General features: G+C 43.7%; 1 protein-coding gene across 1 annotated transcript; it reads left to right on the top strand.

Annotated features, from left to right (window-relative positions):
- The first annotated feature begins 506 nt into the window (after positions 1-506).
- SOSTDC1 (sclerostin domain containing 1) lies at positions 507-18,155 on the top strand. The gene is made up of 2 exons (XM_068235106.1): positions 507-741; positions 13,467-18,155. Exons 1-2 carry the CDS (start codon positions 549-551, stop codon positions 13,889-13,891), a joined length of 618 nt encoding a protein of 205 aa, XP_068091207.1. The 5' UTR covers positions 507-548; the 3' UTR covers positions 13,892-18,155.
- The last annotated feature ends 934 nt before the right edge of the window (positions 18,156-19,089 follow it).

The raw sequence follows: 19,089 nt of genomic DNA, 5'->3' as shown, positions 1-19,089 counted from the left end.
CTCATCAGTTTGTTGTCACTTCAGGTTTATGTTAGTAATAATAGATGCTGTTGAATTGTAGTCTCTATTAGGTTTCAGTGGTGGTGTGGGGGACGCCTCTGCCCGTCTCACGTAGCCCAGCGAAGATTCAGACACAGATCCTCCTGTATGGTCCTGAAACAAAGCCAACTATTGAACCATAGACTTCCTGATGCCATTGTCCCCCCCAGGCCTCCCGGTATATAGAGCATATTATCAGCCTCGCACTGTGTAACCTGCACCCCTCGTGTCTGTGCTCAGGAGAGAGAGATCAGCCTTTTCATACAACTTTCCCTGCAAGCAAAAAAATAAAATCTGTGCTGCCTCTCAGTCCTCCTTCCCTCCCTCCCTCCTCCTCCCCCCACCACCCTCCCTTCTCTCCCTGCAGCACTTCCCCTTCAAGAAGTTGACACCTGAATGAACGCCAAGCCCCCCCTCTGAGTATATAAAGAGGAGGCATCTACAGGCAGAGTACAGAATCCCAGGCATAGGAAGCCACACACACATCTGGATCCAGCCATCCAAGAACCATGCCCATCTCACCTCTGCAGATCTTCCTCTACCTTGCCTGCCTGCTCTGCAAAACTTGCCTGTCCTTCAAGAACGATGGGACCGAGATCCTGTATTCCCACGTGGATAAACACCTTCTGCAATCCGCCAACAGCAGCTCCATCAACCAAGCCCGCAACGGAGGGAGACACCCCTCTGCTATGGACAGAACCAGTAAGTCTACCATTCAAAATATTATTATTATTGTTGAGATAAATTTCCATAGCGTGGAACCATTTCTGGGGTACTTTGCAGAGTACATCACTTACTGCCCCTCAGTAAAGGCTCCCAATCTAATGTCCCCTCCTCAGTCATTTCGAGAGGAACTAATTAACCTACCGGTATGTTTTTGGGAGGTATGAGTAAACCTGCAGAACAGGGAGAACCTACAAACCCCATGCAGATAGAGAGAACTGATCCAATGTATTCATTTAATGGGGTTCCAGTATCTTTTATTCAATCAGTCAACTGGTTTTCACATAGTCGGTCAATAACGTTTGATCGATTTTTTTTAAGAAATCAAATACGGGAAATGACTTGTTATATAGATATGGTCTCTAATGAAAGGATATTTTGGGAAACTCTGCTTTCATTATTAATTGCCAAAAATATATGCGTTTCTTGGCAACACTATTGCATGTACTCTGTTTGGAGTACTATTGCCATGAGACATCATCAGTTGTGAAGTGTGCGGGCAGACCTCCAGCTTTACGACTTTTGTCTCGACCTCCCCATAATGTGAATCGATCATATCTATAGATGTGAAAACGAAGGGCATCTTCTTGCATAGGTTGTCCTGTCTGGGATACGAACCAGGGACTATAATTATGCAAGGACAGGGTGCTAACCACCGAGCTGCCCACATTTATGAGCAGACAAATTTCCAATCTGGTCTCATGGGACTCTGTGGAATCTGTTTATAGAATGGGACTAGCTGAACGAGTCCTCCTTGATTGTCCATCCATCTACTGTCAGGATACCTTCTACGTCAAAAGCATCTTCACCATCATATTCGTTAAAAAGTACAGCCCTTGTGAAAAGATCTGTGTAATTTTCTTTGGAAATGTTCCATTCTTCGGGCCACATGCCAGCATCCGATTTATAAAACCACAGATGATGTGTTAGTGGAAAAGTTTGCCCCTATCATTTCTAACTTCAGACATCTTTCTGAAGATTGTTTTTAAACACCATTCTTTAATTTTTTCCCCCTCTGTTTGAGAACAGATTGGCCCAAAGATCTTGATTCTTGGCAGTGTGTCTGTAGAGTTTCCAAGGGCACTTTGGTGCTGTGTTGGTTTATTCTTTTTGTTTATAAAGCATTGGCAGAATATACAATGCCATACAGAGAACAATGAAGGACACATGTCATTTGCTGTCCCTCACAATCTAAAGTCCCCAGAGTCTACCACAGCCAGTTTAGGGGAAGCCAGTTGACCTATCAATATGATATGAGGGTGCAGGAGAAAAATCTCTTAAACATACCGTAGGTAGAACATCCAATCTCCATGCACATAGTGTCCTTAAAAGGTGAAAGGGTTTTATCTTTAGCCAACCTGGTGAGATGGTATAGGCATCTGCTAAAATTATGGATTTGATTTTATTTATGTTAAACTTTGCTTTTCTAATTTATTTTTGGCAGTTTAGTGGTTTGGTCCACCCAAAAACCACCAAGTACAGCTGCAGGTGGAGTCTGTTAACCACTATCCCTTTCTATCTCTTGCATGTGAGATGCGCCTGTTATGGTTCCCAGATGTTCTGGAGCCAAAACAAATTGTCTCCACCTTCAACGTTTTTAATTAAATAACGAGTAGCTTAATGCAGATCACACACAATTGGCCTCAATTCACTAAGATCATGCTGGAGATAATAAGGCAAGAGAAAACTTACCTCCACACAGTAAGAGAGTTATCTTATCTCTTCATTCCTTACGTTACCTCTTCTGTAGTTAAGTTACCTCCTCTGTAGTTATTTTCACACGCAGTTAATGAACAGCCTGTCTTTAACTCTGGAGTTATTTTAAGGATTAAACCTGAGCGGTCTGGACGAGCTCAGCTCGTCCAACACCGCCGGAGGCTGCCGCTCAGGCCCTGCTGGGCCGATTTTCATCAAATAAAAAGCAGCACACGCAGCCGGCACTTTGCCAGCCGCGTGTGCTGCCTGATCGCCGCCGCTCTGCGGTGATCCGCCGCGAGCAGCGGCGAAAGAGGGTCCCCCCAGCCGCCTGAGCCCAGCGTAGCCGTAACAAAAAGTTCCGGCCAGCGCTAAGGGCTGGATCGGAGGCGGCTGACGTCAGGACGTCGGCTGACGTCGATGACGTCACTCCGCTCGTCGCTATGGCGACGATGTAAGCAAAACAAGGGAGTCCGCTCATTGCGGCCTTCCTTGTTTATTCTGGGCGCCGGAGGCGATCGGAAGAACGCCTCCGGAGCGCCCTCTAGTGGGCTTTCATGCAGCCAACTTTCAGTTGGCTGCATGAAATAGTTTTTTTTTTATTTAAAAAAAACCCTCCCGCAGCCACCCTGGCGATTTAATCAGAACGCCAGGGTGGTTAAAGAGTTAACTTAAAGACAGAAGAGTTAACTTTAAGTTTGCCTAAGGTAAAATGTTTCCTGAATACTACATGCCTTATCACCATGGTAACAACTCTAGAAGAGTTATTAAAGACAGGAGATAAGCTTAGTGAATTGAGGCCAATGTTTCAGCGGAGACACACCCTTCATCAGGTGCTTCAGATGTTCCTGTCCAACCCAGAGTCTCACTCCTCCGCTACAAGGGGAGCTTCTCCTGCTACATCAATTGCGGTTTCCATCCTCTCAAATCAGTAGAAAACTCAACGAAGAGAGGGGGAATGTCAAATACAATCAAAGATAGCTTTATTGGCATGACCAAGATTCATTACAGGTATTGCCAAAGCAAGGGGAAATGGGGGACATAGGAGGGGGTGGGGTAGGGGGACAATGGCTAAGCAGTCTGTGGACTTTTTTTTTTTTTAGGTTTACAGTTCCGTTATGCTCCTCTTAGTCTGTGGCATGCTGTGACATAGTGTGCAGCGATTGTCACTGTGGATTCCTCTTCTCCCAGTAGGATAATGATATATGTTTTTCTATCATCTTCTAGTAATCTAGTAATGTCCATAATGGCTTCGGCAGGTGGGCAGAGCTGGGAACGAAGTAAAAGTTCTCAGTTCAGGTTCTTCAGGAGATAGAAGGCACCATGAGATGATTTTGGTCTCCAGAATCCACCAAACACTGAAATACCAGTTCTGAGTTAAGTGAACATTAGAAGTGGGGTAAAATATTACATGCCGAAGAAAAGGGAGTTTAGTGGTGAACATCATGGACTTTTGTAGGGTTGTAGCTTCAGAATAGGACAACAATTTACTTTTAAGCTATAAAACGAAGCAGAAGTATTGACCCTTTCAACTTTCCTGTAGTAAAACCTTATCTCATGCTGTCTCTCACTATTTTTTGACTGTTTAAGTGCTTCAAAAAACAGGACTGTATTCAGCCTGGTTAGTCGGAGAGCTCAGAGAAGCTTGTTTGCATAGATAACTGAAGTTTTTTTAACTCTTCTTGTACTGGGAAACATTAGAGACTCATTTCTTTGCTACTAATGTTCTATTTCTTCAGGTTTGCTTTATAAAGAACCCTTTAGTTAATTTCAGATAAAAAACATTTCTTTAACCATTAGTCAAGGTGGAAACCTAAAGTATAAAGCCTGACACACACTTCCAACTTTGATTGGCCAATATGTAGTCAATTTTAGCACTGCCATGAGCATAAAATGAGAGCTCACCTTCACAATCTTCAACATATTCAAAATCTGTTGACCCTCATAGTACACGGAGGTGGTAGAACTAGCCTGTCATTGGCCAATCATAATTGGAGGTGTGTCTGTCATTGAATAATTGAAGGCTTTAGTGTGCAAAAAATGGATATACAGCCCTGAGTTCTACGGAGAGGGTAGCGGAGGACCAGAAAAAGATAGTCTGCTGAAAGCACTATGATAGTCCCCTATAGGGGTCAGTCAATAGGGATGTAACACGATGGATATTGGCCAATCAGTGACCAATGTTACTACCCCCATATAGCGTGAGGATCAACAGATATTGAATACTATGAGCAGATTGTGTAGGCTAAACCCTCACACTACATGGAGGTGGTCAGATTGGTCAGTGATTGGTTAATCATCATTAAAAGTGTGTATCAGACTTTAGTGGGGTAGGCGGTCAGTTATAATTGTACTACTTACCCTACATTATCAATCTTTCCTCGTTAGATCTTTGTGGCCGACAATCGGGCAGATGAAAGTCCAGTGTGTGTGCCCTTCTTAAGCCATCCGTAAAATTCTTTCGATAGACCTCTTGTTACGATGTTCTTGATCACATTGGTACACGCTATATCTATTTTTATTTTCTTTTTACTGGTTAAAATGTGGTTTTGTCTTTTGTAAGTAAATCTCTGCAGCTGTTGTACATTAAGGAACTTTTTTTTTTTTTTCAAACTTGTTCTAATCACTTTGTAATGTCTCCGATACGCTCCAGAAAATTGCAAACAGTTGAGGCGAAACTCGAAGCGGTGCGTAGACGGCTATTTTGATGTTTGCTGTCCTTGACATGATGACAGCATTTAAAGGGGAACTCCAGAATGTGCTGAATGAAAAGCACCCTACTAGTTTTTTCGGTTATCATAATTAATTTTTTAGTGACAGCACAAACTCTAATTCATCAATTCTCACTAGTAGCTGATGTGACTCAAGTGAAGGCTGCCAACCTTTGCAACCCTAAAACAAGATCATTTTTACAATAACTTGTCAAGGTTCAATAGGCGACTGCATGATCTCCAACCTCAGTCCAATCAACCTCTGCATTGCATGGAGTGAATTTAGGCCGATTGTCATAGTGTCTAGTGGTGTTATTAATAGTAATTTTACAACAGATCTTAAAGAGGAACTGTAACACGGGATTGAACATCCCAATCAGTAGCTGATACCCCCTTTTCCATGAGAAATCTTTCCCTTTTCTCTAATAGATCATTAGGGGGGCTCTGTATGGCTGATATTGTGGTGAAACCCCTCCCACAGTGTGATGTCATGACCATGGTTCTGACAGTTTCCTGTCTGTGAACCTCGTTGCATTGTGGGAAATTACGCCTTTTTCCAACTGCCAAGCAAGCAGTACCTCGCTCTGTGCATAGAACTCTCAGTAACGAACATTCCGTACAGATCACCTGACAGAACTAAAGATGTCCCCACCAGTGATAAATTTCAGAATGTAAATCAGGGAGAGGAAAGATTTTACAGTGGCAAAACAATGACTAAATAATAAATGGCATCTTAACATCTTAGTAAGGGGGCTTTTAGGACCATTGTAGTCCCTTACACACTCCAATGAGTTCTGGGTCACCATGAGCTTGCTGGTTAGTCTGTGCCTCTCGGATTCACAAGCCCTACTCCATAGAGCCAAATTAATCCATGCCATGCACTGATGAGGATCAAACAATCTGAAACAGTCTGTATGCATGTTGGATTATTATGGCTCTGTACAAATTAACAAGCTGACACATCATTGCATTCCAGCGGTTCTGGAGGTGTGTTTAGTGTCTAAGGGTACAATGGTTAATTTGCATATATTCAGCAGTGTTGCTCTGGGAGACATCTCAAGCTCACTCCAACCTGAATTATCGCAAATTCTTTCTGTTTTAGGAAAGCAAACTTTTGTTTTAAATAATAAATGAACAGGTTTTGGGCAGTGTTCCCCTTTACCAAAACTGGTTCTTTAATGAAGCTGAAGACCTACCTGCCCTGGTTCATACATTTGTATCCTCCCAACTAGACTACTGCAACGCCCTGTTCATCGGATCTACAGATAAGGTTCTGCGCCCCTTACAGCTAGTACAGAATGCTGCAGCCAGACTCCTAGCCAATGCCCCCCGCAGCTCACACATCACCCCAGTACTGCAAACGCTTCACTGGTTGCCAGTAAAATGGAGAATCAATTTTAAGATCTAACCGCTGACATTCAAGGCTCTACACCACATGGGACCCAAATACATAGCGGATCTATTGGAGCTATATGCCCCTCCACGCGCATCCATCTGAAAATGGCGCCTGTGAATAATGGCGCACAGTGTTGCCGCTAATCCGTTTGCCGCTTATCGCTATTTAACGTTAAAGCCTTATTGTTATTTAGCGTTAAAGCCTTATTGTTATTTAGCGTTAAAGCCTTACTGTTATTTAGCGTTAACACACAGAACCCTCTCTGTACCTATCCCTAACCCCTAAACCCCCCGGTGGTGCCTAACCCTAACCACCCCCCTGGTGGTGCCTAACCCTAAGACCCACCCCCAGTGGTGCCTACCCTAACCACCCCCCTGGTGCTGCCTAACCCTAACCACCCCCCTGGTGGTGCCTAACCCTAACCACCCCCCTGGTGGTGCCTAACCCTAAGACCCCCCTGGAGGTGCCTAACCCTAACCTTGACAGTGTTACATTAAATCCATTCATCGTTTTGCAGTTAAATAACTTCTGCAGTTTGGCTTATGTAGGGCGCTATTGATAAATAACGTTAGTGTGTGCCACTATTGATAAATAACGTTAGTGTGTGCCACTATTGATAAATAACGTTAGTGTGTGCCACTATTGATAAATAACGTTACTGTGTGCCGTTTTTCTTCTTTTTTTCCCTGTGCGCCATTATTATGCAGTACTAACGATAAATAGCGATAAGCGTATCTTTTTAATGCGGCGCCATTTCTATGCATAGGCACTGTGCGCCATTATTCACTGATCCCCCTCCACGCACCCTCCGCTCTGCCAACAAGATGAAGCTGGTTATTCCCAGGATACACTTAACATTTGGTGCTCGGGCCTTTTCCTACACGGCCCCTACTCTATGGAACTCATTTCCACAATCAGTACGAGAGGCTCCTTCTCTGGACAGCTTTAAAAAAAGGCTAAAAACTCACCTCTTTTCCCTAGCCTTTGAGACTGCATAATGCAGGGTCACAGCGCTTTGAGTCCCCAGGGAGAAAAGCGCTATATAAATATTATTGTTATTGTTAATAAAACAAATCATTTGATTGCAAGCTCTGTGGGACAGAGCAGCGGGGGGGCAGTGGAGGTATTGAATGACAACACACAGCTGTAATTCTTATCGTTACACACATCTGGTGAAAGTGAGAGTTTCCCTCTTGTCTTAGCGGTGGCATTGTCCCTGTCAGTCAGGTATGGGGCCACCTCCGGCCTGCCCTACAGTAGGAAATATTTCTTTGCCTTTGACAAATGCCTTGTGCTGCTGTCAGAAGCATTATTCACTGCATGACAAGTAACCCTAGAAGTCCTCCGATCCGCTTCCCCCGACCCCCCGCAGCTAATATGACACCAGTAACACATTAAACGTGATCCCGGCCATCACAAAGACTGTACTTCCTGCGGAGACACTGCCACGTCCTGTCCTATAGAAAACAGCACAATGGTAATACTAGCCTGACACCCAGATCCCACGCTCTCAATGTGTGACATTACATGGAGGGAGACCTTACCCAGAAGCCACCGGGGCAAAGATGCCGCCTTACTATGGCCAGAAATATCCGCCACTTACTAATAACATCCCCAAATGTTTCCCAGCTTCCCAATGCCCCAAAATGTTTCCCAGCTTCCCATTGCCCCCCTAAAAATGTTTGCCAATCTCTGCAGTCAGTCTCCTTCCCTGCAAATCTCTGCTATCAGCACCCTTCCCTGCCAATCTCTGCTGTCAGCATACTTCCCTACTAATCTCAGCAGTCAGCACCCTTCCCTGCCAATCTCTGCTGTCAGCACCCTTCCTTGCCAATCTCTGCAGTCCGCACCCTTCCCTGCTAATCTCTGCAGTCAGCACCATTCACTGCTAATATCTGCAGTCAGCACCCTTTCCTGCTAATCTCTACAGTCAACCTCCCTCCTTGCTAATCTCTGCTGTCAGCATCCTTCCATGCTGGTCTATGCAGTCAGCATCCCTTTATGCCAATTTGTGCTGTTAGCATCCTTCCCTGCCAGTCTCTGCAGTCAACATAATTCCCTAAGAGATCAACACACACTGCAGCTAGTTTACTATCAGTACAAGCACAGAATAACAGCTTATACTGGAGGCAGCAGAGATCAGCACACACTGCACCTAGTTTACTATCAGTACAGGCACAAAGTACAGTAAAAGCTTATATTGTACATACTGGAGGCAGCAGAGATCAGCACACATTGCAGCTAGTTTACTATCAGTACAGGTAAAGAGTAACAGCTTATACTGTACATACTGGGGGTAGCAGAGATCAGCACACGCTGCAGCTAGTTTACTGTCAGTATAAGCACAGAGTAACAGCTTATACTGTACATACTGGAGTTAGCAGAGATCAGCACACACTGCAGCTAGTTTACTATCAGTACAGGCACAGAGTAACAGCTTATATTATACTGTACATACTGGGGGTAGCAGATATCAGAAGCACACACTGCAGCTAGTTTACTATCAGTACAGGCACAGAGTAACAGCTCATACTCTACATAGTGGAGGTAGCAGAGATCAGCACACGCTGCAGTTAGTTTACTATTAATACAGGCATAGAGCAACAGCTTATACTGAGTCTGTACATGATGGGGTAGCTTATAGCTTTTCATACTGACAACATACAGTATCTTAAGAGCTGGCAGAATAAGAACATTTTATGTATATTAAAGTGTGAGTACAGTATAATTAAGGCTGCTTCCACACAGGGACGTTACAGGCGCACGTTAGTTCAGCCTGTAACGCTCCCCCAACGCACAGCAATGTAACACAAGTGGGCTGTTCACACTGCCCACGTTGCGTAACATGTAACGCTGCACATTGTCGGGAAAGTGCAGCATGCTACGGCGTTAGAGCGGCTTAAGCCGCGTTAGACTGTCTGCACATGCGCAGTCATGTTGGGGAGGAGCGGATAGCGGCCATGCACATGGCTAATTAATATTCACTGCACGATGTGACGTGCAGTGTTTACTTCCTGGTGCGGCCGCTCTGTGCGGTGATTGGCTGGCGGGACCACGTGATGGCGCATGCGTCCAAGAGTCATCACGGCATCACGGACGCCAGAGTGAGCTGCACAACGCGGCTCACTCCGACGTCCACACCGAAGAGCACCAGGCGTCGCGTTAGGGGCACGTTATGCGACCTTAATGTAGCACCTAACGCAACGTCTTGATGTGCAAGTAGCCTTAAAGGAGAATCCCGCTCATAACCATATGGCGATACGTTTCTGTTGAATAAACCTGGATCTTTCGCTGTGAAGCTGTGGAAGTGGTTTGTGCTCAGCTGAGAGATATGAATAACTTCACATAAAAGGGAATACACATTTTCCCACCTTTACATCCTTTCCATTCCGGCAGCTGCAGGGGAAGCTGGGGGAGGGGGGGGGGGGGGTGGCTGGGGTGGCCCCCCTTCCACTCTCACCTGTCTGCGGCACTTGAGAAATATGTAGTGATTTATCCCACACATAAAAGGCTTTTGATTCAGTTCCAGTCTTTGTTTCCTCTTCCTGGCAGGGATAGCGCGTCTCCAGGCCTCCCGGCAAATGTCAACACAAGGCCGGTCTCATAAAAACTCCGCCACCCCCATCTTACCTGCAGCTCTCCCACCCGACCTACCTGAAGCTTCCGTGTCATCAGGAGGTGCCAGAGCCCCCTCCGTCCACAGCTCTGCACTGAACAGCTCCTGAGCTCACACACAGTTCAGGAAGTTTGGTTCTGAGCATAAGTTTCAAGGTTCGAAGTCCAGGGTAACCTGTCTGGGTAGGTCGTCTTCATTGGCGAGAAACTTTCAGATCTTATGTGATCTCCAACAGCAGAAATGTCCGCAAATTAAAGGGAACCTGAAGTGAGAGGGATATGGAGGCTGCCATATTTATTTCCTCTTAAAGGACACCCAAAGCGAAAATAAACGAATAAACGATTGTATCTATCTTCCTTCTCCTGAAAATGACTTTGTAAGATATGCCACTGTTTTTTTTTTCTGTTTAAATCTACTTTTTAAGTTTTAACTGTTTTATTGTTTTTGCTCAATGACACAGTCATGGAAGTATGCCAGAGCTAAAATTTATGTACTATTGACCCTTTTTATCGCTTTCCAGCTCTCAGAAGCCATTTTCTGCCAGGAGAGTGTTTTATAGTTAGAATTTCTTATCAGTGAGGGTCACACTGTAGTCACTTCCTGTCTGAGTCAGGACTGAGTCAGCCACTTACATACCTGATATTTAACTCTTTCAGGCAGAGAAAGAAAAAAAGGAACACAGCATAGTTATTTGTGTGCTAGGCACTGTACATACACATGTCTATCTCATCATGTCACATGTCACCTCGGGTATCCTTTAAACAATACCAGTTGCCTGGCTATCCTGCTGATCTTTCATACAGCAGTAGTGTCTGAATCACACACCTGAAATAAGCATGCAGCTAATCCAGTTGTGTACATGTAAGGCACTGTGAGATTTGGGCACAGGGTGAAACTGAAAAAATGTCTCAAACTGCTCCTGCAAGAGTCCCGGCGGCGTTAATTATTATTCCCCCTCCAGGCCGCCATGGACTCTGGGGTAAGATTTTTGCTGACAGCTACTGCTGCTTTCCCAATTACGCTGTTTTTATCATAATTCGGGCTCCGTCTCTTGACTCTCTTAAATGGAGTTCAAATATTAAACAAAAAACAAACAAACACAAATATCGCGCTTTTCTCCTGGCGGACTCAAAGCGCCAGAGCTGCAGCCACTAGGACGCGCTCTATAGGCAGTAGCAGTGTTAGGGAGACTTGCCCAAGGTCTCCTACTGACTAGGTGCTGGCTTACTGAACAGGAGGGGTTGAGGTTCAAACCTAGGTCTCGAGTGTTAGAGGCAGAGCCCTTAACCATTACACTATCCAGCCACTGTTTTTGCTCAATGACACATTCATTGAAGTACTGAACAGGAGGGGTTGAGGTTCAAACCTAGGTCTCGAGTGTTAGAGGCAGAGCCCTTAACCATTACACTATCCAGCCACTGTTTTTGCTCAATGACACATTCATTGAAGTATGCCAGAGCTAAAATGTATGAACTATTGACCCTTTTTATCTCTTTCCTGCTCTCAGAAGCCATTTTCTGCTAGGAAAGCGATTTATTAGCTGCCAAAACACGTGAAAGCACCTGTGCAGTTCCATGGAGCTGCTCGTGCCCTAGCGGCACTGGCTTACTGCATAGATGTGGCCATACTTGCGCAGGCACAGTATGAACTCGCTTGTGCCAAGCCCTTGTTGGTAATCTTTGGAGGGTCCACGAGCAGCAACAGGGGACCGGCGGACAGCTTCATTAGGATCCAGAGGCTTCCCTCTCCTTAGGTAAGTAGGATTTTTGTCGTTATTTACTCCTCTGGTTAATGCGTGAGACGTATGTCTCAGAGCTGAGCTGTGAAGCATTCGATGAGGATGTAAACCAGAGTCATATCTCGCTCTCACAAGATCTCAGCCCAGATTGGAGGCGGCGTGTCATTGAAATGTTTTGGCTTCAGCCATTGTCATCGGCTGACAGTCTCTTTCCGGTGGAATGGGAACCCCTCATCAACGCTTCCACCACTTTTTAAAAGTCTTGTCAAATTCCAACTCTCCTTGTTCCTCTTTTGTCTGGCGGCCCAGGGACGGTTCTCAGGTTCCCTGTAAACATAATTAAGGTCATTGCTTCCTAGACAGGGCTAAACTGGTAATTGAAGGTGTCTCAGCTTAAAAGTGAAGGTCTCATGACCACCAAAACCAGCTGGACGGTTTCCATGCTGCCACCGCTGGGAATTATGGGGAAGAAGGCGGAAGTAACAGCCGTAACGATCCAACAACTTTATCTTCATCATAGGCAATAGTCACATGACCACAACACGCCAACCTACTATTTCCACCCGCAGGGCATTATGGGGGAGAAAATGAGCTGTTTGTCCATGTGACCGCACAGGATCAGATCTGTCCTTACAAATAATAGTTCCACCATTTGTACAGCGCTTTTCTTCTGTCCGACTCAAGGCGCTTGAGAGGCAGCCAATAGGGCATGCTCAGCAGGCAGTAGAGGGAGTCTTGCCCAAGGTCACCTTACTGACTAGGTACTGGCTTACTGAACAGGCAGAGCCGAGATTCGAACCCAGGTCTCCTGTGTCAGAGGCAGAGCCTTTAACCATTACACTTTCCAGCCACAGATAACAGGGCACCGTGGGAAAGAATGGTTGGATGGCTGCCATGACGGTCGACAACTTTATCGTTATGGATGTGTGATTCACTCTATTAAATGGTCAATTGATGGTCGATGAGATGCTAATAATTCTGATTTGATGCAAATGTATGCAGCCTGGCCATGAACCCGATCAAATGTGACCCCACCCCCTTCCTTTTCCCAAGTGCAGCTTTTTGATTGCCAATGAATGGCCAATTTTGCCACTACCATGTGGTATGAGAGCTTACCTACACTGTATGACCACAGTATTCAAAGTCTGCTGACCCTCATACTACATGGAGGTGTTAAAATTGGTCAGTGATAGGCCAATCAAAATTGGATGTGTGTATGCACCCTTACAACTTCTCCCTTCCAGCACAGCTCCTCCTTCGCAGTCTACTTATTTCTTTGGCTCGACCACCATCCCCGTGTAGCAGCCATGGGTGGACCCTTCTAAACTGGTGGTGACTGGCAAAAAGTTAAAAGTTAAAAAAAAAACCACAAAAACAAACAGTTAAGTTGTGATAATTCAGTTGAAATGTATGTGTTTTTTATACAATTAAAAATAAGAGTTGTTGATGTAGTAGTTAGTTGTTTTTGTTGAGTTACACAGTCATTTGTGAACACATAGACTTAATCTTCAGAGTTACTAATGTTTCATCTCATTATTTTTGTTGTAGGCCACCACCAGGTTGGGTGCCGAGAGCTGAGGTCCACCAAGTACATTTCGGACGGTCAGTGCACCAGCCTGAGGCCGTTGAAGGAGCTTGTTTGCGCCGGAGAATGCCTTCCCCTTCCTATTTTACCCAACTGGATTGGCGGCGGCTACGGCCTGAAATACTGGAGCCGCAGAAGCGCCCAGGAGTGGCGGTGTGTCAATGACAAGTCCCGGACCCAGCGGATCCAGCTGCAGTGCGCCGACGGCACCAGCAGGACCTACAAAGTCACCGTGGTCACTTCCTGCAAGTGCAAAAGGTATTCAAGGCAGCACAACGAATCCAGCCACAATTATGAAGGGTCTGTCAAGCCCGTCCACGCCCACCAACACCACCACAGCCGGGACAGGAAGAGACTCAGCAAAATAAGCAAACTCATCTCAAGCTAGACTTGGGCTACCATTGACTGGACTAAATTAGGGACCAAGGTGGCCTGCTGTGGCCCTCAAGACTGTGTTGGACAAAGCTCTCCAATGGTTTGGAACTCTTGGGTCATTCTCTGACCATCAAAGCTACGTTACAGAAATACAGATTTTTATATACTCTTTATGTACATATATATATATCGAGGAACTGAGATTTTATTTTTGAGAAATATTGAGTACTTGGGAAAAATTTACTGAAGTTCTATGGCTAAAACTAATAACTGGGCCAAAGGTGCTCCGTCCACGTAACAGACTTTATTTTTTATTTTTTAGAAACTTCTTGAATAGCCAAAGTCACATAAATGATTGGGAGTTACTTCCTTTAGGAAAGACTTCCAGAGCTTCATGCTGCAACCTTCTCAGAGCTTCACCCATGCCCTCTTTAAAGGACACCTGAACTCCGAGGGATATGGAGGCTGCCATATTTATTTCCTTAGAAACAATACCAGCTACCCGACAGCCCTGCTGATCTCTTTGGCTGCAGGAGTGTCTGGATCACACACCAGAAACAAGCATGCAGCTTGGACCTGAAGTCCGACTAGATAAAAATTCAGAAACCTCTTATTTGCATGCTTGTTCAGGGTCTGTGGCTAATAGCATCAGAGGCAGGGGATCAGCACGGCTGCCAGGCAACTGGTATTGCTTAAAAAAAAATATGGCAGCCTCCATATCTCTTTCACTACAGTTCTGCTTTAAGGCTTAGATCACACTGCAAAACTCAATCGCTAAGCACTTAATGATTATTATTTTGCAATGCGATGATTTTCGGAGCGTTTTTTAAAAGAAACCTGCATTTTTCTTTATCTTTCTGTTGGCTGATTGGTTGCTGCTATTAACGCATTTTGTCCATGATTTATTGAATAATGGCATTGTGTATAATTCCATCCTCTGCGACTTTCTTGAGGTTTATCACTCTCTTTTTGCATCACACAAATGGGGTCAGTTTTTAGGAGCGGTTTGCTTGCCCTGATTTTACAATCGCATTGTAAAAATCGCAGTTTAGGTATGACTGATTGGCGCTGGCATTGCTGGTACTTTCTGTGGTTTATTCTGTAAAACCTGATCTACCATAGAGCCGATTGTGGAAATGCAAATAATTCTGACTTACCTGCAAATTTACTGCAAATAGTATGCAGTTTGGAATTGGCCAATCAAATGCACTTCCTACCAATTTTGATTAGCCCAATTTCAAGTTGCATAAAACTTGCATTATATTTTTTATGCAAGCTAGGATTATTTCCACTTTGGAGGGACGTGATTGGCTCATTTTCAAGCTCCATAAAACGCCTTACAAAATTTGTACAATCCAGCATCAATTCGGAAATATTCGCATCTTACAGACCATCCTTAATTACACATTATTGTTTATTTTTATGGATATAAAAGACATTATTCAAAATTACCTTAAAAACATTTTTACGCAAAGTTCTGCAGAGGTGTCTTTAAAATATTGTGTTTCTACAGAACTATAATTGGGTGAGGCCCTTTATGTGGTGAAGAGCTAAAACTTAAAATATTGTGACCAGGATATTGAGAAAAAGGCAGCCCTCATTTGCCTAGCAAAGTCCCCCTTAGAACCCATTCAGCACTTAGCGCTACCGTTTTGCGCAGCAGGTGATTTTACCACGATTAACATCACTGTACACCCCTACGATTCCCATCGATCAGGATCAGCGCTTGTTTAAGCACTGTACCGCGATCGCTTGAGTATAACAGCAAAATGCTACAGGTAACACGTTTTGCGATTGCCGTTAATCGCTAAACGCCTGCGATCTGCGGCAATTGCCTCAGTGAGATCACTGCCATTAGGTTTCTATTGTGCTAGCGCTTTGGCGATTAGTTGGAATCACCCGCTAATTGCCCTAATGAGAACGGGCCCTTAGGGCCTTTTAACACTGCGGCAATATATAGGCGTTTCCCACAGTTTTTCAAATCACCGGCGATTGCTAGCACTAGTGTAATTTATAGTATATGGTAGTGATCTCACTGCAGCAATCGCCAGCGATTCAGGGTTGTGGAAAACAAAAATGCAGTACATGCAGTGCTTTTTTGCAATAAAAAAAAATCGCGAATCATAATAGCTCAAAAATCGCAGAAAAGTCCAGTATAAAAACACAAAAAAACCCCGCTGCAAAACGCTAGTGATTTTGCTACCATTTTGCGATCCCCATTGTGAACGGGGCCTAAGGGTTAGTGCACACCAAGAGCGCTTGGCTACTGTAACGTTTAAAGGGGGTGTTCCCACAGCAGCGTTGTGATTTTTTTTTAAATCGCGCAATCATGCTGCATGTAGCATTTTGGTAGCAATTCAGCATGAACGAAAGTGCATCTGTTCAAAAATTGCTCTGCAAAATCGCAATTGAAAAGCGCTAAGCACTAGCGATTTGCGATTGCGATTTTGGTGCGCACTAGGCCTTATTGATAATGGTTCCTCAGAACACATTCCAAATTTGCTTCAGAAATACATCAAGTCTCTAGGAAATTAGTTTTAGATAAGCTACTTTCACACTACATACATGGCATTGGTGTTGCACACCCTGAAAAATACTATCGCAGTGGTGATGTGAAATCGCGTTGTCCGGTAAAGCGCTGCATCATTCTCTCAGAAATCGCGAGCTGGTGTAAAAGTGCTATTGAAATGCAATTGCATTGTGTTTTGATGCGATTATATTGTCTGTTCCGCTGCCATGCAACGTCAGTACTGTGCTTACTACAAGAAAATTTATGCGTGCTCAACACCAAGCTTAACCCTTACAAGTCTGGCTGTGCAAATCTGGCTAAATTGGCTTAACGTCAGTACTGTGAGAGCAGCTTTTATTTCATTCATTTTCGGCAACCAGCAACTTACTTCCTGTACGCCGGCGAGAGAATGTTGGAGCATGTGGGGGGGCGTCAGTTTGGATTTAAAAACTTTTATAAACAGCCCCCTGAGGTACATTTTCCAGCGCTAGTCTAGTTTAGGGTACTGGGCAGGAAACCACACAGGGAACAGCTCTCCAATCACAGCACCCTCTACGGCATGAAGCATTGTGATTGGCTGAATAGTGTGGGCGTGGTTTACTACAACCTATCTGAAACCAAGCAGTTCGAAAGGGTGACGTCCACCCAATCACGTCAGCTGAATTTCTCAATGAGGTGTCCTGCTGGGTACCCTAAACTAGACTATTGACCATTTTGAAGGGAAGGTATAGTAATTTATTTTTCAGATTTGTATTATATTTAGCTTTTAGTTTTATTACTAAAAATAATTGACTTCTAGAATACAAATATGTGCTCAGCTGAAACTGTTCTTTTTTGTTTAGATATAATGTGACCTAAATCAATAAAAAAAAAATAAAAAAAAAAAGAACCTAAGCAGGCATTAAAAAAGCAGACAAACAATATTTTCTCTAATCAGTAGAATAATGCATGTAGCTAATTAAAAAAAAAATCACAATGACGGTAGCTGGCGCTCCACTTGACGGTTTGAATTAAAAAAAAGGTCTAATTTTACAGCTTAGTAGTAAAGGAAAAAAAATTCTACACAAAAAATAACAAGGCCTCAACATTACTCACCAATAGACATTTATTTTGATTCTGGCCTGCCTGCAAATAATTAATTTCATTGACCCCATTTTCCATTTTGCATAAACTTTGCATGCAAACCAATATTATTGTTTACCACAACAGTAAAGCGAGTCTCTTTTTCTGCTAAATATACTTTGCCAGTCAAACCAGCAGGTGTCACACTTAAAAAAAATATTGATCTGTAATGTTTCATATGCACCAAATAAATGTATACCAAAAAAAACAGAAGTAAAAACAAAACACAACTATGCAATCCGCTTAACTTCTCCATCAACCTAAATAATAAGAAGTTAAATTATTTCCCCAGTATAAAATGTTGACCAGTTATAAATGAATATATAATGAAAATATTTATTTTTCAATATAATTATGCTCCTCCTCCTACGTGAGCCCTGACCAATCACAGATGAGGGTGGGTTGGGCTTCAGTGGTTCAAGAGCTTTTGAATGTGTATTTTCCATTGTACAGAACATTATTGTATGTCTTACAGCAATTTCTTTTTTATTTTAATGTATCAAAGTATTTTCTTACTACTTGTAATTAGATCACCTTCCACCTCTTGTAGATAATGTAAAATAACGATGAAGTATTTGTGCTATATTTTTATTGTGATATTATTATTAGTACAGAACACATGTTCAGTGTTTATTAAAAATTTATATTGTGCAATCAGAGCTATGAATCAACGTGTCCTCCTTAATGTTATTATCATGCGGATAAAAATGAAAAGAATGCCTTCTTTAAGGTCCAACTACAGGTAGTCCCTGGTTGATGAACCAGATAGGGACAGTAGGTCAGCCTTAAAGCGGTAATGTCACCATAAAAATCAAATTTCAACAGCAACTGGTCTGAGTGTATTAAGTGATAAAGATGCTGATCTTGCATTTAAAACTTGCAAAACTTTTTCTGCTGTTATGGTTTGTAGTTATCACATACTTTAGGAGCACTGGCCCTAGTGCCAAACAGTGCCAAAGAGTTGAATGCTGGGAATTCTTTTTATCTATAATATACTCCTCCTCTTCCATTTATTTCCCTGCCTAGCTGCTTATCAGAAACGCCCTGATTACTTGTGTTCCACAAGCAAGGCTGAGGTGACTCAGTGATTGGAGGATAAGACAGTGTAGTTCCTAGTATACACCTCAGTGGGAGTGTCTGAAGACTCTGGGAGGAGGGCAGCTAATGAATACACAATGAGCAAGAGAAGGGAGGGGGGGAAACAAGAGTCAGGGAGGATATGATGTCAGCATTAGCTTGGCAAGATGGCCACTGCCTAGAATAGGATTTTCTGCTTTTCCTTTATAAAATTCACAGGAATCATTATGTGGATAGCACAATACATCTGTTATGTAAGTAGAACTAGTATTTATCTACTTATGTATGTGTTTTTTATTTCTAGGTTATCATGGGTGTCGCTTGTTCTTTAACCTGAGTCTGTCCATAAGTCGAAAGACTGTGCCATCTCTGTCCCCTGTACCTCCTCTGTGCCTCCCTGTGCTTCCATTGTCCTCCTCTGTGTCACCTCTGTTCCCCTGTGCCTTCAGTGTCCCCCACTTTGCCACCCCTGTGTCCTCAGTGTACCACAGAAAAATGTAATT

The sequence above is a fragment of the Hyperolius riggenbachi genome, chromosome 5 (genome assembly GCF_040937935.1).
Source record: "Hyperolius riggenbachi isolate aHypRig1 chromosome 5, aHypRig1.pri, whole genome shotgun sequence".
NCBI classification, from domain to species: Eukaryota; Metazoa; Chordata; class Amphibia; order Anura; family Hyperoliidae; genus Hyperolius; species Hyperolius riggenbachi.
The sequence above is the reverse complement of the archived record's forward strand: the minus strand, read 5'-3'. Positions and strand labels throughout refer to the sequence as shown.